The sequence below is a fragment of the Cucumis melo genome, chromosome 12, assembly GCF_025177605.1.
Source record: "Cucumis melo cultivar AY chromosome 12, USDA_Cmelo_AY_1.0, whole genome shotgun sequence".
Lineage (NCBI taxonomy): Eukaryota > Viridiplantae > Streptophyta > Magnoliopsida > Cucurbitales > Cucurbitaceae > Cucumis > Cucumis melo.
The window spans coordinates 27,587,213-27,615,180 of record NC_066868.1 but is presented as its reverse complement, the minus strand read 5'-3'; the positions used below and the strand labels follow the sequence as shown (position 1 = coordinate 27,615,180).

Genomic DNA, 27,968 nt, shown 5'->3' with positions numbered 1-27,968 from the left:
CAGCTTCAATGCAGCCATAGCTACCTTATGAACAATTTGGATACGAAGAAACAATCTTATCTTCTTAGAAAAAGTCTCAACCTATCAAAACGCTTGGGAAGATATTTGCACCCTCACTGGAAGTTGGTCCTCAAAAAGCAAAATACTCAAAAATTACAGTCAAGCTACATTAGCATTAAACATAAATGCCTTATGTAATCTTCCTATGTAAAAAACCTTTGCAACTCCTTATGGTAATAAAATTTGTGATAGGGCAGCTCTTCTCTAGCTCCCTTCACTAGTATCCTTTCAAAGAAAAAAAAAATCTTTTAGTTTGTAATCTACTTTTTAAAATTTATTTTTTGTCTTCTGAATTTGACTAACCATCTTCTTTGTATTCAATTAAAAGAGTATATACGACAACACTGATGTGATAAGGCTCTGTGCTTAGACATTCGAAGCGTCCATAAGAGAATCTTCGAACACTACTCGTTTAGGTGGTTGAATTCAAAAATAAAAAAGAAAAAAAGAAAAGAAATTGAAAAGAAATAATAGAAATTCGATGAATGGGTGTCATTGTTGGTTATGATATCATGTTGTGAGGCTTTTACACCAAGTTGGGTGTTCATAAGTCAAAAAGTTGGACGTAAATTTGGTGCAAACTATGGAAGCATTCCCGTTTCTGTCGGATTCATTTGATTCATTTTTTATGGAATAATCTTTGACAAAATAAATAAAATAATAATAAAAATTTAGTACTTCCAAATATTTTAATATAATTATTGAAAAAGAAAATAGAAATTTAGTTTTTACCCAAAGAAATTTAATAATCAAACCCTTTTTCATCCTTTGGGGAAAAAAATGAAAAATAATGTATGAGCCATAGAGAGATTGACACGTGTAAAATGTAAAAGAAAGTAACTTTTTAAGATTAATATTAACGACCATCAGACATTGACATGTAACTCAGACAGTGTATAGTTATTTCAATACACATCAATACCCTAGGAATTATTACTTACAACATATCAAATCCATAAAATATAAAACTTATAAAAAAAAAATAAAAAAAAAAAGAGAGAAAATTTCAATTCACACACCCTTTAACGTGGTGTATCAATTTGTACCCTAAATTTTGTTAGAAATGTATCAATTATTTTTCTAGGATTATATTTAAAAACAGTTGATGCATCAATATATTCATTTATGTATTTGTATAAACCCTTTGAATTTCGATTTACGAACGATTAGAAAAGAAATCTTATAAACATGATTGAAAACACAGTGTCTTGTTCAAAAAAAAAAAAAAAAAAATTACCGAAACTAATTTTAAAGAAATTTGGATCAAGAGTCTAAAAATGATATATTAAATTGTAATTAGTCTCATACACAAAGTTTATCAAGATAAAACGTATTGAAATTAAATGTTTAGACTTTCAATTGAAATTAGAGGGGAATAGGGTTGGTTATAGATTAGGTGTGGTTATTTATATGAAAAGAGAGATACAGTTAAAAACCTGAAAGAAAAAGAAGATCTATAGTGGTTAAAAAAAGGTTAAAATGTTTTTTCTTTTCTAGTTGAGGGTTTTTTTTTTCCAAGTGTGTTCTGATCTCTTTTCTCGTGTAATCGTTTTCTTTTGATGTTTTTAGAACGAAAAATCAGAAAGAACTGAGAAGGGGTTGGTCAGTTTGTTTGCCAAGACTAGAAAGAGTATATATATATATTTACACACACATATATATATATAATTTGAATATATATTAAATAATATGGGAAGAGGAAGAGTTGAATTGAAGAGAATTGAGAACAAAATTAACAGGCAAGTCACTTTTGCAAAGAGAAGAAATGGTTTGCTTAAGAAGGCTTATGAACTCTCTGTTCTTTGTGATGCTGAACTTGCTCTCATCATCTTCTCTAACCGTGGTAAACTCTTTGAGTTTTGTAGTGGCTCTAGGTATATGTTTTTCATTTCATTCTCTCCCCCAATTTTCCATCTCTTTGTAATATTATCTCTCTCTCTCTCTCTCTCTATATATATATATATATTAGCCTTTTGTTTTTTGTTTTTGGTTTTGCATCCATCCATCTTCTCTTCTTCTGTATAAGCATCTATATATGTGTGTATTTCAATTTATAACCCTAATCATGGCTCAACTAGTTCTACTCTCTCAAGAAATAAGATCTGTATGTGTTTTACAACTTGATGATACTTCCACTAGTTGATCTACGTATTTTATATAATCTCTTTTCAATTTATAGATCTGAGTCGTTTTCTTAAACATTTTGAAACGAAATTAACAATTTTTGATGTGTATTTATCAAACAAAAGAAGAAAAAGTTGAGTATATATGTAAATTGATCGAGTAATTGAGAGGATTTGTTTTGATGCCCTTTAAAAGAGGAATTCTTTTTTTATTTTTTTAAGATGATTTGAATAATCATCTAATTGTTGTATCAAATAATTTGAAAAAATATTAACTATTGTAAGATTTATGGGATGTGAGTTTAATATATAATGTTATGTTTAGTTCTTAATTAAGAGAGATGATCAGTACCCTTTTAGATTCTAATCTTTGTAGAGATATATATGATATGGGTTTATGGGTTTTTTTTTTTTTTTTTATTATTATTATTATTACTATTTGGGGTCCTTGGAAGTGATTTGATAACATGAAATGTATAATTATTGTTTAATTTTGGTTTTTGTTGTGTGTTTCTTCAAAATTTTCAAGATGGATTATTATGGCTAAAAGAAGGAAAGTTGGGAGTTCATCATTTTCCCCCTAGTTTTGAGGAGTGATTCAGGATATTAACCAATATTATTATTTTTTGTTTAATTATTGGGGACTGTGTAAAATAAAAAGTTATTAAAATTCTGAAAATTTGTTAAGAACTAAAAAGTACTTTGTTTGTACTTTGATTGTTTACTGTTGTGATTTCTGTGGCAGATCAGAGACATGATGTTTGAAAGCTGAGAGACTTAAAATAATTATTCCAACACCAAAAAAACAGAAAGTAAATAAAAATAAATAAAATCCTTTTCATGGTCTTCTTTGTTCTAATGAATTTTGTAGTAATCAGTAGCAATTATATATTCACCTTCTGTTTTCTTTATTGATAGGGTTTTGTCATATATTGTTTATATCTTTGAAGAAAGTGTATCTTTTTGCCTATTGTGCATTTTGTTTCTTCAATTTTTCTTCCTTTTTTTTTTTTTTGGAGCACTTTAAAAGTTGGATAAAAGAGATGTTGTTATCCTTTTTGTTTTATAAAATCATATATTTGGGGTTACGTTATTATTACATTAAAGAAGATCATTGGATATAGTTAGAGAAAGGTTGTTGGTAGATAAATGTTAAGAAAAGTTCTAATTAACTTTGTTATGTAATGTATTGACTTTAATGTTTATGAGAGTGATATGTTGATTGATTAATATTTATCCTAAATCCCTTTAGTTTTTCTTTTCTTCTTGTTTTGTTTGTGATAAGCATGACTAAAACGCTCGAGAAATATCGAAGGTGTAGTTATGGTATAATGAATGCTACCCATCAAGTAAGTGAGAATCAAGTAAGTGTATAGCCTTTTGTCTTCGGTTTCGAACTTATTTTGTAATATTTTTGGGTAACATTTTACCTAGTTGGAAATTCTTTCTTTAGATGGTAAAGTTTTATAGACTTGTATTATTTTTTATCATATGATATAATCTAAACATTATTTTATTTTTTTCTTAATGAAAATTGTTGATTCTATTAAAAAACAAACCTAAATATAAATTTTGCTAAATCATGAATAAATGAAGTCCAGAAATATGTTTGGAGATACATCCAGACCCTAACACACACTCCTTTTAACTCTCAATGTCTTTCAAAACATCATATGACAGACAATATATAAGATTTTTGGCTGTGATGATTCTGACCAATAATATTATGCAATCATAGGATATTGTGTCTTAAATATATAAATATATATAACAAGCATTATTGTAGCATATATATCTTGGTCTACTTTTTTACCTAGGCTTTATGATATATATATTATTTTTGATGTTTCCCGCAAGCAGCCACAGAGCTTTGATGACTATCTGAATCTAAAAGCAACAGTTGAATTCATGCAACAATCTCAGAGGTATACATAGATATATATATATATATATAAAATTTTTAGTTAACATTTTCTCCATAATGAAAAAGAGAAAGAATTGCCCATTTGCCCTAATTTTATATGCAAGAGAAATCCATGGATGCACTACATGTTTCATGGTATAGAATTAGACTGCGGTATTAATTATCAATGGAACCTGAATGGAATAACAATTGTTTAGATTCTTTAGTTAAGTTTTTGAATTTGAATTCTACTGTGTTACATTATTATATATAGAAACCTTTTGGGAGAAGATTTAGGTCCACTGAATGCCCAAGAACTTGAGCAACTTGAACATCAACTGGAGACATCCTTGGAGCGCATTAGATCCACTAAGGTATACTTTAATAATCATAACAATAACAATACACATAGTCTTATAAGTTATATTATCATTACACAAGTTTATATTACATTGTTGTTCCCTTTAAACAGACACAAAGCCTACTTGCCCAACTCGCAGAACTTCAACAAAAGGTACTTTCTCTCTCTCTCTCTCTCTTTTTAATTGTTTTTGTTTAGAAAAAATGAACTTATATATGTTTTAATTGATACCATACACATAAATTTATACTTGATCTTCATATATATACTACAACAAATCTCTCGACCATGATATATGAACAAGATATATGGTTGATGATGAAGCTTTTGTACATTAACACTTTAGTGTGCATGGCAGGAGCATATGCTTGTCGAGGACAATCGAGGATTAAAAAAGAAGGTAAAAAAGAACAAGTTTGTTTTGTGGGATACGGTTCTTTTTTTATATATTTGAGTGCAATTTGGGTTGTGTTTATATTTGTGCATCTCACTCAGTTGTCCAACCACAGTTTGTCACGTGATAAACTTTTCTGTTTTTCGAAAAATTATTTCTTTTAAGTTATATTTGTGTTGTATGTTCTTGAAGCGTATCACGAAACAAATAGATTACTCCCGAAATAATTTCTATTTAATTTTTCAAAATTTTTTTGAATATTTAACCTAGAAATTAAAAGGATCGATATAGTAAATATTTAAACAAAATTATAAGTCGAGTTGGTTTGTGTATACAGTAAGATTTATCGATGAAATGTAATTAATCATTTTTATTCATTCAAGTTATCGTTATATATAATCTTACGATGGTTTCGAGGAAGTCATCTCAAACTCACTCTTAGCGGGGTTGGATTTCGAAATGTATGAAACTATGAGTGCAGCTGGAAGAAAGCAGTGCGCAAGTGGCGGTGGCAGCAGCTGCGGCATGGGGCTGGGAAGGCGGCGCCGGAGGAGGGCACAACATGGAGTATCCGAGCCGTGGTGTTGCTTCACAGTCGGATGCTTTCTTCCACCCCAGAATTCAACACACTCCCACTTTACAAATTGGGTATATATATAAATAATTTCAATCTAGTTCATATAATTTATTTGTTTATGTAAAATTTTAATTTTGTGTTGTGGGGTTTGTTCAGGTACAATTCTATTGGCTCAATGGGATTGAATCATGTCGGATCTGATCCATCCCAAAATGTCAACAGTAATGCATTTCACCTTGGCTGGATGATTTAAAATTATGACCTAAACTCAAAATTAAATCATATAGTCTTCTACCCACAAAAAAAAAAAAAAAAAAAAAAAAAAAAGAAGAAGAAACCATCTTATATATCATATAGCTTTTGAATAATGTCGGTTAATTAACTTAATCCCGTGCTCGATTCTTAATGTTATTAAGAGATCACAATAATCTAGTATTTGAATTTGAAACTTGGTCTGTATCTCAACTATCAAACGTTTCTCATTTTACTTATCATCTCTAGCTTGTACTCATCTATAATAGATGAAAACTTGTAATTATGAACTCTCTAAATTATATTTTTAATTATATATTGCCTTTTCCATTAAAAGAAATTCTATTGTTTTTTTTTGCATTTTTCTTTCCTAAAATTCACAAAGAACTCTATTATCAATTTACCTATATGTATTGAATTTTAATTAATCTTAACACTATTTTTCACAACTAAAACTATATACGAACTTGAAAATATAATGACCAAAGAGTTTTTTTTTTTTTTTTTTTTTTTTTTTTTTTTTTAATTTTTAAACAAAAATATTTTTAAAAAAAGAAATTAAAATTGGAAACAAAATAGTTGTGAAAAGAGAACGAGGCTTCAGCCCATATGTAAATTTGGGCCTAAAATTAAGGCCCATCATCAATTAATTTGGGCTTAGTTTCAACATTTTTTTTTGCAATTAATTAAAAAAGTGTGGAATTAAAGGTTTTAATTCAAGGAAGGTATGGTGAGAAGACACGTGGCAAGGAATTGGACATCTAAAGTTAAAAAAATCTTTATGTCAAATAAGGAATCATAAATTTCTTCTTTTCTTTTTGAATCATTCATGATGATAGACTTAGAAATCCATTTTCTCACTATTTTTCTTTTGAAAGAAAAATGATTCTAGAAAATGGATATTTCAAAACATTGTCACTATTGTTGATATAAAATTTGGATATTATATATATATATATATATATATTTTAATCTAACTAACAAAATAAATAAATATTATGCTCAAGATTCAAATTCCAATTATCTTTTTGTAATTTGGGATGTCACAATAGGAAAAGAAAATTATTCTTAAACTATCAACAGTGTTTTGAATAAATATTGAAGGGCTAGATCAAAACCTTAGTAGTTTATTTGATATGGTATCAAAAGAATAAGAAAATACAACACTTTCAAATGATGTATGAAACCATTTCATAAATTTTATGGTCAAATTATCAAAGAAGTTTTAAATTTTTCATTTTAATTTTTGAATTCGATAATTAATAAACTTCATATAATATTTTTCTTAAATGTTATGAACAACTAAACTAACTACAAATACTGTCTTCGGTAAGAACAAAAGACACGCTATAAAGAGAAAATAAATTTCCAATCGGACTAAACCACTAACGATTATATCGTGCACTAAAGAGTGGGTTACAAAATTACACGTACACTTAGGATGTCTTCATGTAGTTGATAATAGTGTATATTGAAACTTTAAGTGTGTGTATCTTTCTTGAATGGGAAAGATAAGAGAGATAATTAAGGGGTAGAAAGAAAAGAAGAGAAGTAAGAGGTAGATAAAGCACCACGTTTTGGGAATATATTATAAATGTTTTAAAGAAAAAGAGAGAGTGTGTTTCATAACCAAATTAGGGCAATCAAAATGGTCAAAGATGGGGTTGAAAAGATACCCTAACTTTACCCTTATTATCTCTAATTTCAATTTCTATACTTTACCCTTACTATCTGCAATTTCAATTTCTACACTCTTTTCTCTTATTTCCTCTCTTTAATCTTTGACAAAAAAACAAACCCTTGTAGGAAAGTTTCCTCTTTCATAGTAATTATATATACCACCCTTTTTCTTTTTGGCTATCTATTGCCATCAAACCCTACTAATATGTGAAAATTCCATCACCATTTTTCTAGGGTTTTTGAAAGTGCATACACAACTCGACTTCGTCCGTTTCGAACAACTCAAAATTTTGGTTTGATTATAAAGTCTAATTTTTAAATTAAACTTTTATGTTCAATTTGAATTCCAAAATCTTTTTTTTTTTTTTTCTCTTCTAGGGTTTGGAGAGTTATTACATCGGTTTTTCATAGAAAAAAAAAGAACTTTTAATTACATTTGGTATTAAACCAAAAGTACTTCTTGCCATTCATAAACTTATTATTAGAAACTCTTTTAAGATTGGATGGCATATAACAACACATAAAAGTATAGAGGTCAAACCTAAATTAAAGATATCTTAAGGTTGTTCTTTTCTTTGTTTGTTTTTTAATTTCTCAAAAAGTTGAAGAGATCAAGGTGTTTGCATGCCATGTGGTCAACTTTTGTATATGAAATAGAAACCCTAAATTGTGTGTCAATGACCCTAATGGTTTCAATTTGAAGGAATCTATTTATTGAATTATTGACCAAAACTAAACTTAATATTAATTATTAAAAATTATCAAATATACATACATACACACACACACACATATATATATATATAATCAAACCTCTAAACTTAAAAGATCAACGATAGAACATTTACATTAATTGAGTTATGTTAGTTAACACGATATTTACTAAACTAATGATAGTGTATGAGTTGATTTGAATTTTGGTTATGTTTTACCTTATCTTTCCGTTATATATTTTTTATGAAGGGTATCCTACTGTTGATTTTTGTCATTAATTACATTAATTAACCATTGTTGTTCAAGTGTTCAAGTTACATTAATACTTAGAGGGTCATATTCATAAACTTAATTATTTGAAAGCATACTCTCTCTCTCTCTCTATATATATATATATATATGAATACATAACCAAAGTAAGATATTAAAAAGTATGTGAGTGTGTGTTATAGGGACCAAAATATAAACTATTGGAAAAGTACAATTAAAATATAGATAGAGTATGGGCACTACTTTTTTTTTTTTTTTTTTTTAAGATTAGTTTAAAGTAGAGCAATATTTTAATTGCACGAAAAAAAATTCAAGAAATATTTATTATAAAAAAGAAATAGTTTACTAATAAAATTAAGAGATGCAGAGTTAGTATTTTTATTTTTTTATTTTTAAAGAAACAAAATAATATTAGTGAAAATAGTGGCTAGAAAATAATTTAAGAATATTCCAATGCTCAACAAGTTTTTATTTTTTTGTTGCGTTGACGTTTGACATAAATATCAGAAAGAATATGTAGAGATTTAATATCGCAAGAGGGAGAGAATAAAATAAGCCTAATTTTACCAACTTTTCGTCCACTAACTTTTTTTCTCTCTTTTTTTTTTTTTTAAGATCAAGAATATATATAATAAGTGATGATTAAATATAATATATATATATATATAGGAATTATAAAAAAGAAAATAGTAAAATTGACGAAATATTTATAAACTATAGCAAAATTTCAGATTCTACAAATAACAAACATTTGATAGATATTGATATTCTTTTATCAGTTGCATTAATAGACAGCGATAGAAGTTGAATCGTTGAAAAAATTTAAAATTTTTGTTATAGTTCGTAAATATTTTAATTTATTTTGCTATTTTTTTAAAAAAATTCATATATATATGGCAAAATCTATCAGTGTCGTGGATAACAATCTATCAGTGATTATTATCGATAGATTTTGAAGTTTTGTTATATGTTTTTCGTTTCTAGAGATCAGAGCTACGTTTAATTTCCAACACTGTAGTTGTTGTATTAAAAGAAAAAAAAACAAAACAACCACAGTGGCAGTAGTTAATTACTTCATTCTCCTCTTTAGAGACTACAAAAACGAACAACTAACATTTGTAGAAGAAGTGACATAAAGTTACAACCTTTATGGAAATAGGTCGGCCAAACGATAGAGAGATGCCAACCGAAAAACAACCCTAAAGTTCCAAAGCAGAATGACTAAAATACCCATAATAGGGTTGATTAAAACATGAGGAATATGGAAGTATTTGGAGAGAAATATGGAAGGAAGAAGGCCACTTTAGAGGAAAAACAAAAGTATTGTAGTACACAACAAGAAATGGCAATTGATTGCATAAATATGCTAAAAACGAAGGGTAAATTTCATGTCAGTAATTTAACTGTTTCACATCATCATACATCCAACCATAGTATAAAAGAAAATTTTTCAATATATGAAAACAAAAAACACAACAATATAGCAAAATATAATATATTTGAAATTTACAAATAGGTCCCTTTAAGGGTGTGGCCTAAAAAACCAAGGATGGTGACAGCCAAAAGGATACATCACAGACACCCTTCATTGACCAATCAAAATTCGACAACAATTTAGACCAAACCACTCTGGTTTTGTAAAACCACCCATCTTAACACCAAAAAAAAAAAAAAAAAAAAAAAAGAGAGAGAGAAAATATTATTACCCCATCTTCCAATATTGTTTCCTTTCTCTCTAACAAACAAAAGTTTCATATTTTCCCATTTTTCATACCAAAAGTTTCATTTTTTTCCTCCCCACAACTATTTCTTGAATGAAATAGCAAGAGGGCTAGAGAAAGCTGGGGGGATTTTTTTTTTTAATTTTTGTTTAGTTTTTGAGAATTTTGTTATTTGGGTTTGAAGTTTGAACTGAAATGGGGAGAGGGAGAGTGCAATTGAAGAGAATAGAGAACAAAATTAATAGACAAGTGACTTTCTCAAAAAGAAGGTCAGGTTTATTGAAGAAAGCTCATGAAATTTCAGTTCTTTGTGATGCTGAAGTTGCTCTTATTGTTTTCTCCACCAAGGGGAAGCTCTTTGAATACTCGACTGATTCTTGGTATGTTTAAGTTTATTTCTTTATGTATTCAGTAATCTTCAATAACCCCATCTGTGTTTCTTGTTTGCTGTTGAAGATATTGGTAAATTTCTAAATTATTGATTTTCTTCTGTGTTATAATAATATATAATCCTCATATGTGTATATATATATATATATATAATATATATATATATATATATATATTATATATATATATATATATATATATATTTATCTCTCTCCATGAAATTTTGTTTTCTGAGAGTCTAATCACACATTCTCCTTTTGATTTTTCAACTATCTGTACTTGCATGATTTATATTTTTACACTGTTTTTTAGAATTATATAACTCAATATATAAACATCCATATTTTCATGTTTTATGTTTTTGTGTTTGTGTTTGTGAATCATCTTTTTCGAAAATTCAAAGTCTACATGCTGGTTTTTTTGGGTTTAAAGCATGTTCGAATTTCTCGAGATTTAATTTTGGTATTGCGTTTTTAAACATTAATACTTGTTCAAGTTGGTCTTGTCTGTGTTATTGTGCACATTGTTCTTTAATTTCTCTTGGTTGTTAATTTTAATCACTTTTTTTAGTGTTGATTTATGGAGGAAAATAAAAAGAAGGAAGAAAGTAAAGTTAAAAGTTTCTTTGGCTATGAAGAACACACCTAGGCCCCCTCCCACCTCTCTTTGATGCATTTGTTGTATAATTGGATGAATTCTACACAAACTCCACAAATTCATACACTTTGTTGTTTTAATTAATATATTTACTATTGAGTGGATCTTTCTTTTCAATAATAAAAATATGTGTTTAATGTAAAAATGTATTGATAAATGATGAAGTGTTAATTTGTTTAGTATTTCAATATTCAGCTCAAAGCATATATCTCATAATTTTCTTAAATTATTTTTTGTTAATCTTACAAAAGAATGTTAACTTTTCTCTTTATATATGCTTTTGATATTAAACAATATAAACTCAAGTACTACACTAATATGTATTATTATTTTTATAGTGAAATGAATATGAGTCAGAATTTGAATTTTCATTTCAGGTATGGAAGTAGTTTTTGTAACTGCTTAGTTATGTGTTTATATTGAGAATCTATGTCCTGCTCTCATAAGTCGAAAGTATTTCTATTATTTCTTTATGTGATTTGTTTAGTTATGTAAAAGGTTTTGGAAATGAAGTGAATCCCAATTAGGAGTTCATCTCTCCCATCCTTCATTTTAAGTAAAAAGGTATTCCAAAGCATTAGAATCAATTGTCTTTTCAAGAATAATTATGAACATGACTTTGAATGTAATAGAAGTTTTAAACAGATTATTTGCAACTTTCACATTACTAATCATTATGATTGTAGTTTTATTTTTTTATTTTTTTATTTTTTCAATTAGTAGTCAATTTTCTTTGTTGCTCTAAAAAATGTTTTTTCTTTCAAATCTTACCTGAAAGCAAAATATGTCAAAAGCACTCCAAAGTAGTTCTGGAAGAAATTTTAATGGAAGCTCGATTTCTTATGAAATTCCTTTTTTTTTTTTTTTTTAATATTTGTACTCTATTGTTAATTAAATGTTATTTACTTTTTTTAGAAAAAGATTTTCTCATTTATAACTCATCAAATAAACTTCCATTTATCTTTTCTCAGTATATTTATGTCATCAATTTGAACATCCATTCGAATCTTTTAGCTTTTTAATTAAAAATATATATGTTCCCATTAATTAAGCTTCATTGATTAAAATTTCGGTTCTACTTTACGATATATTTTCTTTATTTCTTTACATATTAAACTTTCATCGATTGCTAGGAAAAACTTTGGAGTTAGGAGAATTGATCAATCTTATGTTCCTCGTTTACTGATTTTGTGTGCTTTTATATATTTGGGACCAAATGATTTCGTATTTTCTTCATTCTCAAACTCACTCAATTTATGCTGTCAATTATTTTATATTCATATAATTCTAACTATGAATAATCTCTTTCTGGGCCTTTTGCTTTTACCTAAAGTTTGTGTATTCATAGAATTAATCTTTTCAATATTATGTTGATTATGATCATGATTGCATTATATGTTATATTACATAATGCCCTGAGATTTAATTTCTTGATTTGAGTTACTTAGTAGTCAAGGAGCTGCATACTTTTAGTAAGCTTGGATGTTAACATACGTAACATATTTGAATTATTTTCGCACCATCTTAGATTTTTCTTATCGAGAATCCCACGTTTTGACGTTGAAATCAGTTGTACAATTTTTATGTCAGTTAAATTATGTTCTAAATGTAATTGTGTATTATATACGTTAATATAGTATTACTAGAAGTTAAAAAGATTTAAACTTTAAGAGAGTAATTGATATGAATATGAAATGGATAATTGTTGATATATATATATATATGATGGGATTATTGGTATTATATTTGTGTTAATATGAGTGTAGTTTTGAATGAACAGCATGGAGAAAATTCTTGAGCGTTATGAAAGGTATTCATATGCAGAGAGGAGACTTGTTGCAAATGATAGCCTATCAAATGTACATTACCAAATTAAGCTCTTCATATTATATTATTATAGATTTTTGTATGTATATATATATATATGAAAACTTTGTGTATTGGATTTTGTTTTAGGGAAATTGGACACTTGAGCATGCAAAGCTTAAAGCCAGAATAGAGGTTTTACAGAAAAACCACAGGTTCATTTCTTTCTTTTTTCGGTCATGTGCTTTTTCATTGAAATTCTAAGTAATATGGCTGGGTATATATAAAAATCAGGTCTTCGTTTTCTATTTTCAAATATGCTTTTCATTTTTCTCTTAATTCCTCTATTATAGTTTTCACTTTATCATAAAGAAAAACCCCCAGATTCTAACTGTATAAATAAAAATTTGAAAAACTGCTTTTCTTCTAGTTTAATAAACTTGGCCTGTTTTCTAAAATTTGAGTACAAAATGGAACAAAACATAGAAATTCACACGTGGTAAGTAGTCTTTATGATCTAAATGTTTCGTTGGTATTATATTTCTTCATTTGTTTTTGTTTGGAGTTTTATGTTTTCGTTTTATATAGGGTTTTTTTTAAAGAATGAAGAGTGTCTAATCGCCTATTAATCCAAAACCTTAAGTTAATGAGTTATGAATAACATACCGAATAAAGTTGTTTTTAAAAACCATTTAACAATCATGAAAAGGAGCAAACTTTGTTGGAATAAATTGCAGGCATTTCATGGGGGAAGATCTGGACTCATTGAGTCTAAAAGAGCTCCAAAATATTGAGCAACAACTTGATTCTGCACTCAAGCATATAAGAGCTAGGAAGGTATATATATATATACACACACATTTATTTATTTACTATATGTTCAAGTTTGGCATATTAATTTAATTAACTTACTTTATATATATAGTATAATATTTTGTTGTTGACTGTATCTCCAAAACCATTAATTCTATCTATATTATTACAGAACCAACTCATGCATGAATCCATTACAGAGCTACAGAAAAAGGTAAAACTTTAAGATTTGCTTTTCTTCACTTTTGTTTTCCCTTTTTGGCCTCACCCCACTACTCTTTAGAAACTTCTCATCCCAAAAAAATGCAACTCCTGGGACACATTAATCATTATATATAAATTTAAGGTCGAATTTGAGAGGATGGTGTATTAAAAAATTAGAGTGTTAAGGGCATATTAAGAAAATAGGTAAGGACTTTGTTTCGAACGTTTGGTTATCACTAAAGTGAGAAGGGAAGGAGCGGAAGGTAGGCAATAATATTTTGGTGAAGAAACGAGGTATTCGGCCTTGAGAGCAGTTTTAATGACTTCGAACACTTGGTTTATCTTGTGATTTCGTTATCTTTTCGACGTTCTACTAAATGCGAGTTAACTTGTAAACTCAACGACAATGAACCTAAACTGTTTATAATTTGTTTTTTATTTTTAGTTTGCTACCTAGCCTAGCTAGCTTCAATATGATCACTTGAAGCTCCTGTTAAGGAAAAATATGTGTGTTGTTTAATTATATTGGCATCTTTTTTATCAGGGCAAAGTACTACAAGAGCATAACAACATGTTAGGCAAGAAGGTATATCTGATTTTTTGTTACCTTCATAATATATGCATACCATATATTATATATATAAGTTTAATAATGTTAGTGAGATTTAAATAAATAGATAAAGGAGAAGGAGAAATCACGAGCTCACAATCCACTAATGGAGCAGCAGCAGCAGCAGGATGGTAATGCCATTGAGTCTTCTCCACTTCTTCTACCTCAACCATTTCAATCTCTCAGCATGAGGTTAGTATCTTAATTAATTAGCATCATCATCCAAAACTAATTTTGATAGGAAACTTTCATTTCTAAGTGTAATAATAGCAAAACTTTCATCCAAAAAAGTGTGATTTTGAAAATGATGACAATAATTTAATTTTAACTTTTACTTAGAAAATCACTTCCAAAAACATTATTTAATCTATTTCGAAATCACTTCCAAACTCGTAACATACCTAAGCCGTCGTTTCCATATTAAGTTTTGTATTGACATAATATTTGCAGTTGTCCTTATACAACCCACGTCCCCGAAGAGAACGACTCCACTGTCAATCACGACAGATCCGATACCCTCCTCCCGCCGTGGATGCTCCGCCACCACCTTGGTGACTAAAATAATACATATATACATTACAAGACTTATAATAACTGTAAGGCTTGTTATATATATATATATATATATATATATATATATATATATATATATATGTATGTATGTATAATAATATAGTAATTGTCTTGTAGTAGTAATATAGTATATCACAAAATATTGTTCTTTAGGTGTATGAACAACCCCTGTTGGATAATGGATATATATTGGGATTGGATCCTTTGTGGAAAACTTGTACCGTAGCTTTTAGTAAGTGTAATTAAGGAAATTAAAAGGGTACGCCATGGGAACAGAGAAAAGCTAGCATGGAGCTATATATATATATATATATATATATAGGCTTGTTATTATTGGTTCCCAAAATGAGACATTTTATATATAGATAATAAGGCACAGTTTATATGATTATTGTGTATATATATACTTTGTATAAATGCCAACCCCACTAATAACTTTTTATTTACTCAACCTCAAATTTAGCAATACTGCTTTTGCTCTCTTTGTTTTTCATTTTTTGTATTTCACTACTCCATGCTCATTTTTTGCATTTTCCATCTGGGTTATTGATATAGTTGGAAATAATGTAAAAGGAAATAACTAGGAGAGAGGTTATATATATATATATATATATATATATATATATATATATATCAACATCATTCTTAATTTCAATGGTACACTGGTGATAAGGAAGAGCAGCATTGTCAATGGCAGAAGAAAGGGAAATGAGTAAGGGGAAAAATATAAAATAATTTAAAATATTAATTTTATTTTATTTGAAAATGATGTGACTTTATATAGTTATATATTGAAATTTTCCTCCAAAAATATGGTATTGTGCCATTATTTATGGATGACATGACATCCTATTAAATTGAGAATGACAGATGTCACACTTTACTTCCAAGTCAAAGCAAATCCCTTCTTTGATTTTCACCAAATACCTACAATTACTATAGTAGTAAAAGACTCAAATTGATTAGGAGGGTTTCTTGTAGGAAAAGGATTAAATTGTACATCAAAATATTCTACTATACTTCATTGTTTAGTTATTGATAGATTAAGATTAATATGAGCCTCTCGGAGTTTTTTGTAGCGTACATTGATGGTTAATCTATCTCTTGTCTTGTAAGCACCGAACGAGTCTCTATCGTACGTAAAACAAGTTCACTGTTGATTACTTTTAACATTAGTACTTCGTAGTAAAACATTTTGATCGTGTGTTACTAATCGATTTTGCACGTTATAATTTCATAAAAGATACGAAGAGAATATATATATACACAGACAAGTAAAGGATTTAATATTGTGTGCTCAATAAAGGAAAAGAAAAGAAATGGAAATTAATATAATGTGGGTGGGTGAGTCAACAATCCTAACAATAATTGAAATGGAAATTTATTGAACCCTTTATTACATTTAAGTTTGAAGTACCATACTTGGAATGCAACCCATATTCCCACTTTATTTCTCTATATATTTTCATACCCTTCAACCTAATATTTTCATTTTTAATTAAGAAACAAATTCAATGCTATTCAATTCAATTCACCATAAAAACAAAAGATGATTGTTGAATTTAGAGGCTGAATGAAATTAATTTCAAATTTTATGTTTCTTCTTCGATCTTATGTTCTTTTCTTCTTATATTTATATATATATATATATATATATATATATATATATATATTAGATTAAAATTTTAAACTTAACCTAAATACATTTATTCTTCGATAGAAGTTATGATTTTAACTTAACAGTGGTCGTTTAATTACTACTAAAATTTATAATCAAGAATGATGGAGAGAATACTAATTGGAAGAAGAAGAAAAAACTGTTTTTTAATCAAATAATGACAATGAAAGGATGTCGAAGCCGCAAAAACAAGTTTGTTCTCTTCTCGAATTACATGACGTAATAACAAAATTTCCAACAAAAAAAGAAAGAGTAATGTGTTAAAAAGAAAGATAAGAATCAGCTCATTCATTAATGATATGGGATGAGCTTCAAACATATTCAAGTGGAAAAATTACAAAGATAAATAACTTTGGTAGATTTAGGAATCAAAATATGGAACTATAGCTAAAATTGGTGACCTAAAGCATGGGGTTAATGATATGAAGAAAATGAATGTGACTAAATAATTGTGAAGGGCAGAGTGTTAGGTAGAATGAGTCAATCAAATGAAGAAGACAAATAAAAGGGAGGCCTCGTGTGAAATAATTCAAAGAATTCATATTTCAAATTATAAGAAGAAAAGGGTTTGTTTCTTTTCTTTTCTTAAAATAATAATGAATGTGGCAGCAAAATTTGTAAAGACTTGCCTTCCAAAAATTTATGTGCTGCACGTCTAACTAGGAACAGCCCTACCATCGTTTGACATCAAAACAATAAAAACAACATTAGTTTTTAATGCAACAAAGTTTAGACATTCAAAATTCCACACTATATTAAAGTCAATGCGTTGCTGTCTTTATCCACCATTTATGTGTCTTCATTTTGGCATTTATCTTCATCACTATTTAAATGGGTAGAGAAAATCGGTGGGTTTTTGAGATATAGAGCAGCTTGAAATATTTGTCCATGTCCATGGCTTGTTTCTTGCTCTGTTCTAAGTCACAACAAGAAAACCCCATCTCAGATTCAGTGGAAAATGTTCAAAAAAGGGAGCTTTTAGGGAGTGGTGTTAGTGGGGAAGGAGATTTTAGTTCTGATAACCCTAAAGCTTTATGTCAAAATGGGAACAGAGTAATGGTGGTTGTGGATTGGAGTGTTGAGGCTAAAGAAGCTTTGGAATGGACACTCTCTCATGCTGTTCAGAAAAATGATACCATTGTTCTTGTTCATGTTCTCAAAAGTTTGAAGCTTCAACGTGAGAGTTTCATAGGTTTGTTTTCTTTTTTAGCAGAAGAGAAGATGTGTTACTTTTTTATTTTTGTCTTTTGATGGAGTGAGGATTAAACTTCCGACTTCTAGAGACGAAAGTAATGTTAGTAATATCGTGTTTGTTTCTTCTTTTTGCAGGTTTTGAGTTTGGTAATAAGGTGAATTACATAAAGGCCCACAAGCTTCTCTTTTCTATGAGAAGTATGTGCCTAAAGGCAAAGCCTGAGGTAAATTTATGTTAATCCTATGCCCTTTTTCGATTTTGATGTTTGCGAGTGTCTAAGTCAGCTGCACGTATCTAAATGGGTAGAATTGAATTGCCTTGAGTAGGTGCAAGTAGAGGTAGCATTGCTGGAAGGGAAAGAAAGAGGTCCAATAATTGTGGAGGAAGCAAAGAAGCACAAACTTTCACTTTTGGTACTTGGTCAAAGGAAGAGGCCACTTCTTCGACGTTTATTCAACAGATGGGCAAAGAGACGCAGTCGAAGGAGGAAGAAGAAGAAGACTTGTCGAGCGACGGCGGAGTATTGCATTCAGAACTCATCTTGTATGACCATTGCATTAAGGAAGAAGAGCAAAAAGATTGGAGGATATTTGATCACAACCAAAAGTCACAAGAACTTCTGGCTCTTGGCTTGATCTTTCTGCTATATAGTCTCCCACCTTTTTTGGGTTACAAAGTGAATACGATGTTTAGACACAAACTTGGACTTATGCTATACTATGAAGGAGTTAGATGTTGCTGCATTTATGGGTAAAGTTTGAATTTTCACACAGGAATCAACAACAAAAAGTTCTGAAATTGTAGATTCAATCCTACAAAGAGTTATTCAAAGATCCTGCTCTGTAATCCTATTGTTCAAGCAAATATATCTTTAAGTAGAAATCCATGGCTGATATTGATGAAAGTTAGTTGGCCCCTCCTTCGAAAGGAACGGAAATATTAGTAAGAATCATTAAGTTAGGTTATTTGTCAAACTACTTCGACCTGATGATCGGGATAAAAGAAAATGGAAGAGATATTGTAAAGTAAAGGTTGTACTCTCATAGCAATTCTTCCATTTGTATTTTCAATTTTTAAGTCATAACTTATATAAATAACCAACAAATGAAGATGTACTTATGGATTATACAAAGACAATGCCTTAGAATTCTTTCTTCACTCCACGAGGGTTTTTTCTTTTGTGAATCAAATCAACATCTTCGTTTAAATCTCCCTGCTATTCATCCACTTCAATTTTGAAGTCGAACCAGGAAAAAGTGTGTCCCATTTTCAGTCATTTTGAGGCTATTTGATGTTGCCCTCCAAAGGAATAACCATGTCTACATGCGATTCGGTGCAATTGATCATAACCTGCAAGAACGCCAGCCCCCGCAACACCAACAAGCATATTGGCTGTGACTCCTCGAAAAAGAGCAGCAATGCCCTCATGACGAATGATTTCAGAAAATGCATGCAAACCACTACGATACTTCATGGTTTGTCCAGATGTAAGCATCATTCTTCGTCGCAGTGTGTCAAAAGGATAAGCACATACCCCAGAAAAGGTTGTAATACTCCACCCCAGTAAGAAGCTAGCAAAAAAGTTCCCCTGCATAAAACAACAATCCACATACTTTCAAGGGACTTCGAAGAAAAGGTAGAAAAGAAAGGCAAGCAAATAAATTGAAGTTATCCATGCTTATAGACAAGAAGATATTGTATTTCTCCAACAAGCAGATCCCAAGACCATCATTTGGGTACTTGCCATTATGAAAGGTGAACGAAGGTAATTGATTTAGACATACCGTTGTAAGTTATACTAATATGTTTGTTGAAGTAAATAAACAGTATTTTAGTTGTTGCCTATTTCATAGATATTTGGCCAAATATTAAGTTATAGGTTGAAGTAATTTCCATATATCTTCTAGTAAAAGGTTTGAGGTACGAGTTTAACATCTACCTAGAAGAAGAAAAACCAAAACTAATTGATCTCCTGAACAGAATAGATCCTTACCTCAAACTGTCCAACCAGAACAAGAGGTTTCAAAGTGTCGTAAATCCCAAAATACATGCCCCTGTACAGAGTAATTCCAACGATCGAAACGCTAAATCCTCGGTATAGACCAACAATTCCATCACTTGACAATGTTTTTCTGTACACATCAAAGATCCCTTTAAACTGGTGCTGACTGTTAACACCACCGCCCTTTGCATCGGTGCCAAGCCGAGTGCGTGCGTAATCCAAATGATACAGAAACAAAGATGTAGTTGCTCCTGCAGCACTTCCTGATGCCACATTTCCAGCAAACCACTTGACGTATCCATCCTTCTCTTTCGAGCGCCCAAATATAGTTTTGAAGTAACCTTTGAATGCAAAGTTGAAAGCCTATGGGCAATTCAAATTCTCTTCTGTAAAAGCATTTGGAGATAATAACATAAATTTAAAAATTTGGTAGGTTAGTCCAAAAACACAAATAAGCTAAAAGTTTAAACATAAAAACAAATAATCCTCAATCAGTTCATTAGAATCATGAAAATATCCTAAACGTTGTAAGGTCAGATGGCTCGAGCTGTGCATGAACTGCCCAATGGGGTTCGTTAGAATCATGAAAGAGGATATTTAACCTTCATTTAATGAGGATTAAGATGTTAATTAGATCATGAATCTGTGGTATCTTTCAAATTCATAATTTCATCCAAATACTAAGTTAACACTTCATGCTAATATGGTATTACATGAAATAAGATACACAAAACAATCAGTTCATAAGAATTATGAAAGAGGATATTAAACCTTCATTTCATGTGGATTAAGATGTTAATTAGTTCCTAAATCAGTGGTATCAATCAAATTCATGATTTCACCCAAATGCTAATTCAACAATTGATAGTAATATGGCGTTAAATGAAAGAGGAAACACAGAACATACCAACCAATAAAGGAAGGGAAGAATCAGAATAAAATTTGAAGAGAAAGCAAACACAGAAAAGGAATGGTAAAGGTTGGGTGCAAATTAATTAAAAGAAAAAGAAAAAGAAGAATAGGGTTACCTGAGTAGGGAAATATCGAATAACATTAACCTGATTTCCCCTCCATAGAGACAAAAAGCCTTCTTCTTTGAGAACAGTTCTGAAACAGTGATGAATTCCGAGATATGGGTTTTTAAGATGACCTCTCTTTATCATCTCCCCCTGATTCTGCAACAAAAGCTTGACCCTTTCAATGGGTGCGGCTGCCGTCTTGGCCACAATAGCAGCAACTCCACCCATCACAAAATCCGCCGAAAATTTCTGGGATGTTGTTGCCGCCATGAATCTGTAGCTCCGGAAGATGAGATTAACGTGGAGGTGGAGCTCGTCGGCAACGAAACACAGAGAAGATGATTGATGGGAGAAAAAAAAACAAATTCCCAGATGGGAATTGATAGGACGAGGAACAAAAGCTCTTTCTTTTCAGATAGAACAAAACATGATGGTTGTGTGCGGTTGCCAGCTCGAAGAACCACGAGGAGGAGAAAGATGATTTCTTTTTTCTTTACATTTTACATTTTATTGATTTGATTCGTTGAAATTTATTGGAATAGAAACAAAATTTAATTTCAAATCATTCTCGACCTTTAACATCTAAAATTAATTTCTAACAATTCTTTTATTTAGAAAAAAAGAACACCTTGAAATTCTCACCTTCCAAACTTGTCAAGGTCCGAGTGAGTTTTCCGACCTAATTGACTATACTAAATAGACTATGTCTGTTCTTATCTCTCCCAAATTTTCTTAGGTTCCATTGGTTTTAGTTTAGTTGATAATTGGATTTTTTGATCTATCAAATTCATCCAAAATAAAATAGTAAAAAAATGAATTTAAATATTAATTAATTTTTCATTTTGGTCTCGTATATTTTTATCATGGTATGTTCGATTTTGATTTACTATGATCTTTGTACTTTTAAAATGAAATTATTTTGATTTTTTATTTTTATTTTCATTTCATTCTTAAGGAATCAAAATCATTGAATTTTCTAAAATGAACCAAAATTAAAAAAAAAATGAACGAAACTAAAATAAATAATTTAAAAGGATTAGAACTAAAATAAAGTAAAACAACAAATATAGAAACTAAAATGGTATAAACAAAAAGTAAAAAAAAAAAAATCATACTTTCTTAAATTTAAGCTGATATTGAAATTTGAAATCACTTCTAACATTTTTAATTTCTTGCATTTAAATCATTGTTAAAATAACAAAGAATAACTTCTTGTTTTCTTAATTTATTATTATTATTTTGATTAAGAATTAATTCAATTTTGACAGTTTTGGTTTTAGCCAATAATCAAAATCTCCACAAATTCCTCCATTTTAAAGCATAACTTTAGCAAAATAACTAATTAATTATCAATCTTCCAATTGTAACTTCCACCATAATTCAATCACTTCATTTCAAATTCAAATCTTACTCTCTCTCTCATTTCTCTCCCAACAAAACTTTGTTATTGTAATACACCAAAAACTGTACAATCAAATGGTAACTTAAAGATTGGCCTTTTTGGTTCACTTATCTTTCTTATATTCATAGTAAGTTTTTCATTTTATCTTCGATACTTCACTTCAACATTACCTCCAATGCAAAAAACGAGTGTTGTTTTTGACATGATGAGTATTACCTCGAAAGGTAAAGGGAATTGCAAGAAGATGTCGAGACACAGAAAGCGCTCCTTGCCACAAGCTAAAGATATTGTTGTCGAAAAGAAGACGACGATGATGGATAGTTCAAGTAGGCCACAGTTTGAAGATGAAGATTATATTGTCTTCTGTTTCAAAGAAGATGGAGCATTAGATGTTATAAAGAATGGGAATAATTCACAAACTTCTCATTACATTGATTTGGTTTCAACAAGTTCTAGACCAGTTAGTAGGAAGGTTTTATATACTTTCATGTCTATCTTATGATATGATTCTAAATGAAAGATAAATAAATGTTTGTGTCTCTCTCTCTCTTTTAACAGCTTAATTATAGTGAATATGACAAAGCAGCCAAAAGATACAACAACGGAGATCACATTATATCACCTCAAAAGGTACATAATCTTTACCATTCATTTATCTTTCCATGATCACAAATGTGAAGATTTAGTGAGATAAGTTGCAGGAAGATGAAGGAGAAGAAATGAAGAATATTCACATGGATAAAGAAGAGAACAGAATGGCAAATCACAACCAGCTGATAGATAACAATTCGATTGTCGCAGTGCCTACCGAATCAAGTGACTCAAATTATTCAGATGTGGCAAGTCACAACCAGATGATTGATAACCATCCAATCGTGGCAGTGCCTACAGAATCAAGCGACTCGAATTATTCAGATGTTAGCAACGGATCCTTCGCGTTTCCTGTGTAAGCCTTTTCACAATAATATTAATGATATAAGGGAAAGAGATGGGAAACTGTTAATAAAGATTGAAAATGAATTCTAATTCTTGTAGGTTGGGATGGGAGTGGAGTGGAAGTCCAGTGCAAATGCCAAAATCGAAAGGTTTGCAGCTGAGAAAGCACAAAGTGGGGTGCGTAGGAGGATTTCTGTTCTGTTGTAAATTCTAAAAGAAATTAGGATTTCATTTAACTCAATGTTATTCAAATCATAAACAAGATTTTAGTTTGTTTTTACGTTAATCTATGAAACTTGTCTGTGAAAAGAAGCATTCTAATGTTCAAAAGTCTCGATATACAATGGCAATCCATTCTTTGGTTAGAGATGAGATCACCTGAATGAGATAAAATCCTTCTCCCTTTCTAGTTTTCTTTCAAAGTAATAAGGTTTGATTTGATCAGATTATCTAAACTGTATCAGAAAATGAGAGAGATGTATTCAATAATTGTAGAACAAAACGTCTCTCTAGCGCACAACCAACCGTGGCGCGTTCTCATTAGAGACGAACATGGGGAAGGTTACATACATCATACATACAAAATGAAACAAACGTTCCACTTTTAGCATTTCTTGAATATATTACTACAATAAATAACTCAGGCAACCCTATAGAGAACACTATAGTATCAGGCTGTAGTAACATCAGAGAGAAATGCCAAATGAAGCAACTGAGATGTCAACGCTGAGTGCGAATGATGCTTCAAATGAATGTTTGAAACTTATGTTCTGAAAACGAATGATTGAAGATGTAATCTTGCAGTTGCAGCAGCAGCAATAGATTCTTCATCTTGCTTTGCCTTTGCAGCAGCAACAGCAGCTACATAAGCTTGTCTTGCTTCTTCCATTTTCTTCATTTCCACATCATCCAAATCATCCTGCTTGATAAAAGATAATAGTCGTAAATCCACGTTATATTCGAAAAAAGCAACAACGTGATATGCTAGAGCACAGAAAGAATAAGAATTGCTAATCATAAAAGCAGACTGCTACAAACTCGTACACAAAAAGAGAATATAATAATGTGCTCACAATGGAAGGGCAGCTCTCAGGGAGATGCAATGAAAGATCATAGTTTTTGAGACGATCACTGCAATCGTTCTTTGTCAAGCCTTCAAGTAACATCATAAACGATGAAACATCCCGTTGCGAGGACTTGAGCTGTTCTTGAAGTTCTTCTACTTTCGTATTTGATGTTGTTACCTCCCATTGTATCTTCTCCAAGGCAGCTTGCTTATCTGCAAGCTTAATCTGAAAATGAAAAAAAAAAAAAAAAAAAAAAAAAAAAGGAAAAATTATGTAATGATTGGAAAACTAGTAGGCGTTTAGGAAATATCTTCAAGAAAACAAACCGTCCAAATGAAAATTATTTCAATAAACAAAATGTAGTTACAGGAACCTTTGCATCTGAAAGTTGGGAATGAATAGATTTTATCATAGAATCCTTCTCAGCAGATTGGAGACTCAAAGCATCAAGTTTTGAGTAAACATTGTTCATCTGGTCCTTCGACATCTCTGCTGATTTTAAAAGTTCGTCCTTTTCAAGTAGTTTCTTTTGAAGATCTTCCACTTGTTCTCTCAATGTGATTAGCTCTTCTTTTTCCTTTTCAGAGACCAAAGAACTTGAAGAGAACATTGAAAAGCCATTGGCATCTCCATTATTATCAACATTATGACCCTCTTCCTTGTCCCCATGATCTTTTTTCTTCTTGGTTGGAATAGATTGACCATTATTCCTACCTTTCTGTTCAATCTTCATGAGTAAGAATATTCATCAATTAAGGAATGCACAAAAAGTTAGAGACAACCACACCAGAAAACAAACTGACATTAGACTATTGGCTACAAAATAAATAGAAACTCAAAGCTCACTGGACTCACTTAAATTAACAGAATTCATCACAAACATGAAACGCCTTCAAATCAAACCGCTATATACAATCCAATGAATTCTTAAAATCAGAGATAAAGTATATACGTATGAAGAAAGACCAAATCGTATAAAAGTGAAAAATACTTACTTTCCTGTGTAATGAGTCTCTAGAAGGTGTCTTAGTGTAAATCATTGAACCCCTCTTCGTGAATGAACTACTGGCTTTTCGATCCTAAAACCAAAACAAATACCCATAATCGATAAAACATAAAAGATCAAAAAAAAAAAAAAAAAAAAAGCCAGAAGAGAGAAATCGAACGAAGAGCTTCGAATTTGAGAATAAGTCAGAAAAGAACAGAATTGAATTACATTTCCAACATTTAAACCTTCATCGAATAAAGAAAAATTCAATGGATGAATTAATTTCTTTCCCAACTTCGCCCCATTTCCCATCTCTGAAAAAAAAAACTCCAGCCTTTCCCATCCCATGAGTAGAATTTATAGAAACCTAAAAATAGTACGATTTTCAAAATCAAATTTCCCTCGATCACGAGACTCACGACACTCCACCCTTCCCCTCTAGTACCCTATAACAAAATTAAGAAAAACCCCATTATTCATTTGCATCTAAATAGTTAAAAAGAGAGGAATTACAATAAGAGACTGAACGAGAGGAACCATGGAGACGAGATTGTTAAAGAGTTCACGATCGAAATTCCCATTAGCAGCAGCTGCAGCAGCAGCAGCAGGAGTCGACGAAGTTGAAATAGATGCGTTGGCGAGTGATGAGTGAGTGAGGCGGCGAGCTGGGGAGGAGTCGTGGTCGCCGGAAAGCCATGAATTCTGGTCGCCGAAAGCAGAATCGTCTTGTAAATCGACGAAATGTTGGGGACCAAACATGGTTGAAAAGATGAAATCTTGATGAATTTTGACGGGAAAGGAAAAGCCAAACCCTTCCTCCCTTCCTCCCTTCCTCCCTTCCTCCCTTCCTTCCTCGGTGTTGTGTGAGTAATTAGCACAAACCGGAAAGGAAAGCGAATGAGTAAAGAAGGAAAAGAAAAGAAATTGGATAGTCGTTGGGGACCAAATTTCAAATTCCTTTTCTTTTAGGGTCATCGACGTAAATGCCAAATCTATCTTATTTTCCCAAAATACCCTTCCATTCTTCAATTAACCACCACAATACCCTCCTTTCATTTGATCAATCAATTTTAAACATTGATTTATGTGTTCTTCAATCTTTAAAATTTCAAATTTGTATGTACCAAAAATAGAGATTGATTCTCATAATTTAATTCTCAACTTTAATTTCAAAATTTAAGAGAAGAAACGGAAACTTAATTGCATAATAGAGAGATAGAGAGAGATACATTTCTTGTATAAATTAGTCTAATCGTTATCTCCTTAATCAATCATCATGAATTGTTAAAATGATGCGTTAATCCGTAGAATTTCAACCACGAACTTCCACTATCACCGGAACTCGTCGCCAAATGATCTAATCCAAATCCCTCCTCCGCCGCCGGATCCCCAGCTTCAAATTCCCTTCCGTTCCACGGGAAATCCCCCGATTGATTCAACTTCAACGGACTCGACCTCATATCCAAATCAGATCCAATAACACCAGAGTTGGAATTACACGCCGAATCCGTGAAAGTCGCACGTTTAGGTTTAGAATTCTTCTTCGATTTCCGGCTTCCACCGCCGACGGGGACATTACGGAGGAAGCCGCCGAGGGTCCAGTAGCGGCGGCAGGTCTTGCAAAAATGGCGAGGCTGAGAGTAATTGTAGTTGTTGTAATAGCAGAATTTGGTGTGGAGAGAATTGCATCGAGGGCATTTGCATTTCAATTCGTCGGGTTTGGATTGGCAATCCATGAGCCCTAATTCTACGGAGCATCGTGTGTTGGGACTCCGTATTTATTGGAAAGCGATAAGAGGGTTTGAAAGGAGAGGGGTGAAAGTCAGAGGAGAAGTCGGCAGCGGCGGAGGAAGGCGGAGGGGATTGGGGGACACGTGGAGGAAGAGGGAGTGAGAAGGATGGATTTTTTTTTGATGTTGAGAGAGAGCGCCACGTAGGTGTCGAGGAAGCTGAGGTGTCGTCGTCGTGTCAATGAATTTTGTTTTGGATATTTGAATTTTGGTTTTGGTGTGAAAGAAAGATTGTGTCGGCCTTTTTAGTATTACAAATATTGTAATTGAAAGTTCTAAAAATAGGATGGCTTATAATAACCTCAACTCCTAATTTAGTTTTCCCATTTGAAAACAACATCAATACTACCAAATTTATGTGGACAAAAAAATATCGAACTAATGAATTACTTTGTTCATCTCGTTGTCGTCGTTGTTCTTTAAAGTTAACCTAACTTTCTTTGTTTGGACGTACACTCATTGGTATAAGAAATAGAAACAAAGTCGTTTATACTATCACTACCAACATACTTTATATCCCACTTTCATTTCTTTGGTATCTATACTCAATGATCACATCTTCTAAAACTATAACGTGGACAAAAAAAAAAAAGTCAACTTTGCTTATGGGTCAAAGTTCACGTGTCATTTCTAACAATTTAAACAAAAAAATGTACTTAAATGTCAATTTTAATTCATAAAGAATTGACTTGAGAAAACAAAGAGAATTAATAGAAGAATTTACTTGGAAAAACGAAGAGTTTGGAGATACACTATTACTGTTAAGGTTTTAAGTATTTGAGA

The 27,968-nt window shown here is 30.8% G+C and overlaps 7 protein-coding genes across 12 annotated transcripts; 4 read left to right on the top strand and 3 right to left on the bottom strand.

Annotated features, from left to right (window-relative positions):
* The first annotated feature begins 1,550 nt into the window (after nt 1-1,550).
* LOC103494064 (agamous-like MADS-box protein MADS2) lies at nt 1,551-6,011 on the top strand. The gene is made up of 8 exons (XM_008455283.3): nt 1,551-1,934; nt 3,469-3,547; nt 4,044-4,108; nt 4,361-4,460; nt 4,559-4,600; nt 4,806-4,847; nt 5,323-5,489; nt 5,575-6,011. The coding sequence occupies exons 1-8, from the start codon at nt 1,750-1,752 to the stop codon at nt 5,669-5,671; spliced, it is 777 nt and encodes a 258-aa protein (XP_008453505.1). The 5' UTR covers nt 1,551-1,749; the 3' UTR covers nt 5,672-6,011.
* Nucleotides 6,012-10,020: 4,009 nt separating this feature from the next.
* Nucleotides 10,021-15,559, top strand: LOC103494248 (truncated transcription factor CAULIFLOWER A). 2 transcript variants are annotated; one of them, XM_008455397.3, is made up of 9 exons: nt 10,022-10,435; nt 11,441-11,479; nt 12,883-12,961; nt 13,059-13,123; nt 13,646-13,745; nt 13,894-13,935; nt 14,470-14,511; nt 14,603-14,727; nt 14,986-15,559. In XM_008455397.3, exons 1-9 carry the CDS (start codon nt 10,251-10,253, stop codon nt 15,092-15,094), a joined length of 786 nt encoding a protein of 261 aa, XP_008453619.2. In that variant the 5' UTR covers nt 10,022-10,250; the 3' UTR covers nt 15,095-15,559. The 2 variants fall into 2 exon arrangements, with proteins under 2 accessions (XP_008453689.2, XP_008453619.2); XM_008455467.3 differs by lacking the exon at nt 11,441-11,479 and having other exon boundaries at nt 10,021-10,435.
* A 1,989-nt stretch (nt 15,560-17,548) lies between these two features.
* LOC103494467 (uncharacterized) lies at nt 17,549-18,616 on the top strand. Its single transcript, XM_008455694.3, has 3 exons — nt 17,549-17,978; nt 18,116-18,204; nt 18,308-18,616. The coding sequence occupies exons 1-3, from the start codon at nt 17,675-17,677 to the stop codon at nt 18,614-18,616; spliced, it is 702 nt and encodes a 233-aa protein (XP_008453916.2). The 5' UTR covers nt 17,549-17,674.
* A 383-nt stretch (nt 18,617-18,999) lies between these two features.
* LOC103494395 (ADP,ATP carrier protein ER-ANT1) lies at nt 19,000-21,613 on the bottom strand. The gene is made up of 3 exons (XM_008455574.3): nt 21,012-21,613; nt 19,975-20,346; nt 19,000-19,569 (listed from the first exon to the last, which is right to left on the bottom strand). Exons 1-3 carry the CDS (start codon nt 21,270-21,272, stop codon nt 19,255-19,257), a joined length of 948 nt encoding a protein of 315 aa, XP_008453796.1. The 5' UTR covers nt 21,273-21,613; the 3' UTR covers nt 19,000-19,254.
* Nucleotides 21,614-22,129: 516 nt separating this feature from the next.
* LOC103494675 (protein BREAKING OF ASYMMETRY IN THE STOMATAL LINEAGE) lies at nt 22,130-23,620 on the top strand. 2 transcript variants are annotated; one of them, XM_008456096.3, is made up of 4 exons: nt 22,130-22,864; nt 22,963-23,034; nt 23,106-23,350; nt 23,440-23,620. In XM_008456096.3, exons 1-4 carry the CDS (start codon nt 22,580-22,582, stop codon nt 23,552-23,554), a joined length of 717 nt encoding a protein of 238 aa, XP_008454318.2. In that variant the 5' UTR covers nt 22,130-22,579; the 3' UTR covers nt 23,555-23,620. The 2 variants fall into 2 exon arrangements, with proteins under 2 accessions (XP_008454318.2, XP_008454236.2); XM_008456014.3 differs by having other exon boundaries at nt 22,130-22,876.
* Nucleotides 23,621-23,798: 178 nt separating this feature from the next.
* On the bottom strand, nt 23,799-26,389 carry LOC103494547 (protein MICROTUBULE BINDING PROTEIN 2C). Of its 4 annotated transcripts, none has more exons than XM_008455895.3 (5): nt 25,909-26,389; nt 25,403-25,486; nt 24,781-25,134; nt 24,414-24,632; nt 23,799-24,259 (listed from the first exon to the last, which is right to left on the bottom strand). In XM_008455895.3, the coding sequence occupies exons 1-5, from the start codon at nt 26,368-26,370 to the stop codon at nt 24,104-24,106; spliced, it is 1,275 nt and encodes a 424-aa protein (XP_008454117.3). In that variant the 5' UTR covers nt 26,371-26,389; the 3' UTR covers nt 23,799-24,103. The 4 variants fall into 4 exon arrangements, with proteins under 4 accessions (XP_008454117.3, XP_050936194.1, XP_050936195.1 ...); XM_051080237.1 differs by having other exon boundaries at nt 23,799-24,262; nt 24,781-25,125; nt 25,909-26,320; XM_051080238.1 differs by having other exon boundaries at nt 24,781-25,125; nt 25,909-26,320.
* A 126-nt stretch (nt 26,390-26,515) lies between these two features.
* LOC103488810 (dof zinc finger protein DOF2.2-like) lies at nt 26,516-27,131 on the bottom strand. The gene has a single exon (XM_008447713.2). It carries the CDS (start codon nt 27,129-27,131, stop codon nt 26,670-26,672), a length of 462 nt encoding a protein of 153 aa, XP_008445935.2. The 3' UTR covers nt 26,516-26,669.
* Nucleotides 27,132-27,968: the final 837 nt, after the last annotated feature.

What these genes read in the sequence shown, in the direction of transcription:
- LOC103494064 (XM_008455283.3), top strand. Translation starts at nt 1,750, where the DNA reads ATGGGAAGAGGAAGAGTTGAATTGAAGAGAATTGAGAACAAAATTAAC. An exon ending in ATCAAGTAAGTGAGAATCAA is followed by an intron (nt 3,548 to 4,043) that starts GTAAGTGTATAG and finishes TCCCGCAAGCAG; the next exon opens with CCACAGAGCTTTGATGACTA. An exon ending in AGCGCATTAGATCCACTAAG is followed by an intron (nt 4,461 to 4,558) that starts GTATACTTTAAT and finishes CCCTTTAAACAG; the next exon opens with ACACAAAGCCTACTTGCCCA.
- LOC103494248 (XM_008455397.3), top strand. Translation starts at nt 10,251, where the DNA reads ATGGGGAGAGGGAGAGTGCAATTGAAGAGAATAGAGAACAAAATTAAT. An exon ending in AATTTGAATTTTCATTTCAG is followed by an intron (nt 11,480 to 12,882) that starts GTATGGAAGTAG and finishes TTGAATGAACAG; the next exon opens with CATGGAGAAAATTCTTGAGC. An exon ending in TTTCAATCTCTCAGCATGAG is followed by an intron (nt 14,728 to 14,985) that starts GTTAGTATCTTA and finishes TAATATTTGCAG; the next exon opens with TTGTCCTTATACAACCCACG.
- LOC103494467 (XM_008455694.3), top strand. Translation starts at nt 17,675, where the DNA reads ATGTCCATGGCTTGTTTCTTGCTCTGTTCTAAGTCACAACAAGAAAAC. An exon ending in TCAACGTGAGAGTTTCATAG is followed by an intron (nt 17,979 to 18,115) that starts GTTTGTTTTCTT and finishes TTCTTTTTGCAG; the next exon opens with GTTTTGAGTTTGGTAATAAG. An exon ending in GCCTAAAGGCAAAGCCTGAG is followed by an intron (nt 18,205 to 18,307) that starts GTAAATTTATGT and finishes TGCCTTGAGTAG; the next exon opens with GTGCAAGTAGAGGTAGCATT.
- LOC103494395 (XM_008455574.3), bottom strand. Translation starts at nt 21,272, where the DNA reads ATGGCGGCAACAACATCCCAGAAATTTTCGGCGGATTTTGTGATGGGT. An exon ending in TTCGATATTTCCCTACTCAG is followed by an intron (nt 20,347 to 21,011) that starts GTAACCCTATTC and finishes AATTGCCCATAG; the next exon opens with GCTTTCAACTTTGCATTCAA. An exon ending in TTCTGGTTGGACAGTTTGAG is followed by an intron (nt 19,570 to 19,974) that starts GTAAGGATCTAT and finishes TGTTTTATGCAG; the next exon opens with GGGAACTTTTTTGCTAGCTT.
- LOC103494675 (XM_008456014.3), top strand. Translation starts at nt 22,580, where the DNA reads ATGCAAAAAACGAGTGTTGTTTTTGACATGATGAGTATTACCTCGAAA. An exon ending in ACATTATATCACCTCAAAAG is followed by an intron (nt 23,035 to 23,105) that starts GTACATAATCTT and finishes GATAAGTTGCAG; the next exon opens with GAAGATGAAGGAGAAGAAAT. An exon ending in GGATCCTTCGCGTTTCCTGT is followed by an intron (nt 23,351 to 23,439) that starts GTAAGCCTTTTC and finishes TAATTCTTGTAG; the next exon opens with GTTGGGATGGGAGTGGAGTG.
- LOC103494547 (XM_008455895.3), bottom strand. Translation starts at nt 26,370, where the DNA reads ATGACCCTAAAAGAAAAGGAATTTGAAATTTGGTCCCCAACGACTATC. An exon ending in GAGACTCATTACACAGGAAA is followed by an intron (nt 25,135 to 25,402) that starts GTAAGTATTTTT and finishes TTACTCATGAAG; the next exon opens with ATTGAACAGAAAGGTAGGAA. An exon ending in CTGAGAGCTGCCCTTCCATT is followed by an intron (nt 24,260 to 24,413) that starts GTGAGCACATTA and finishes TTTATCAAGCAG; the next exon opens with GATGATTTGGATGATGTGGA.
- LOC103488810 (XM_008447713.2), bottom strand. Translation starts at nt 27,131, where the DNA reads ATGGATTGCCAATCCAAACCCGACGAATTGAAATGCAAATGCCCTCGA.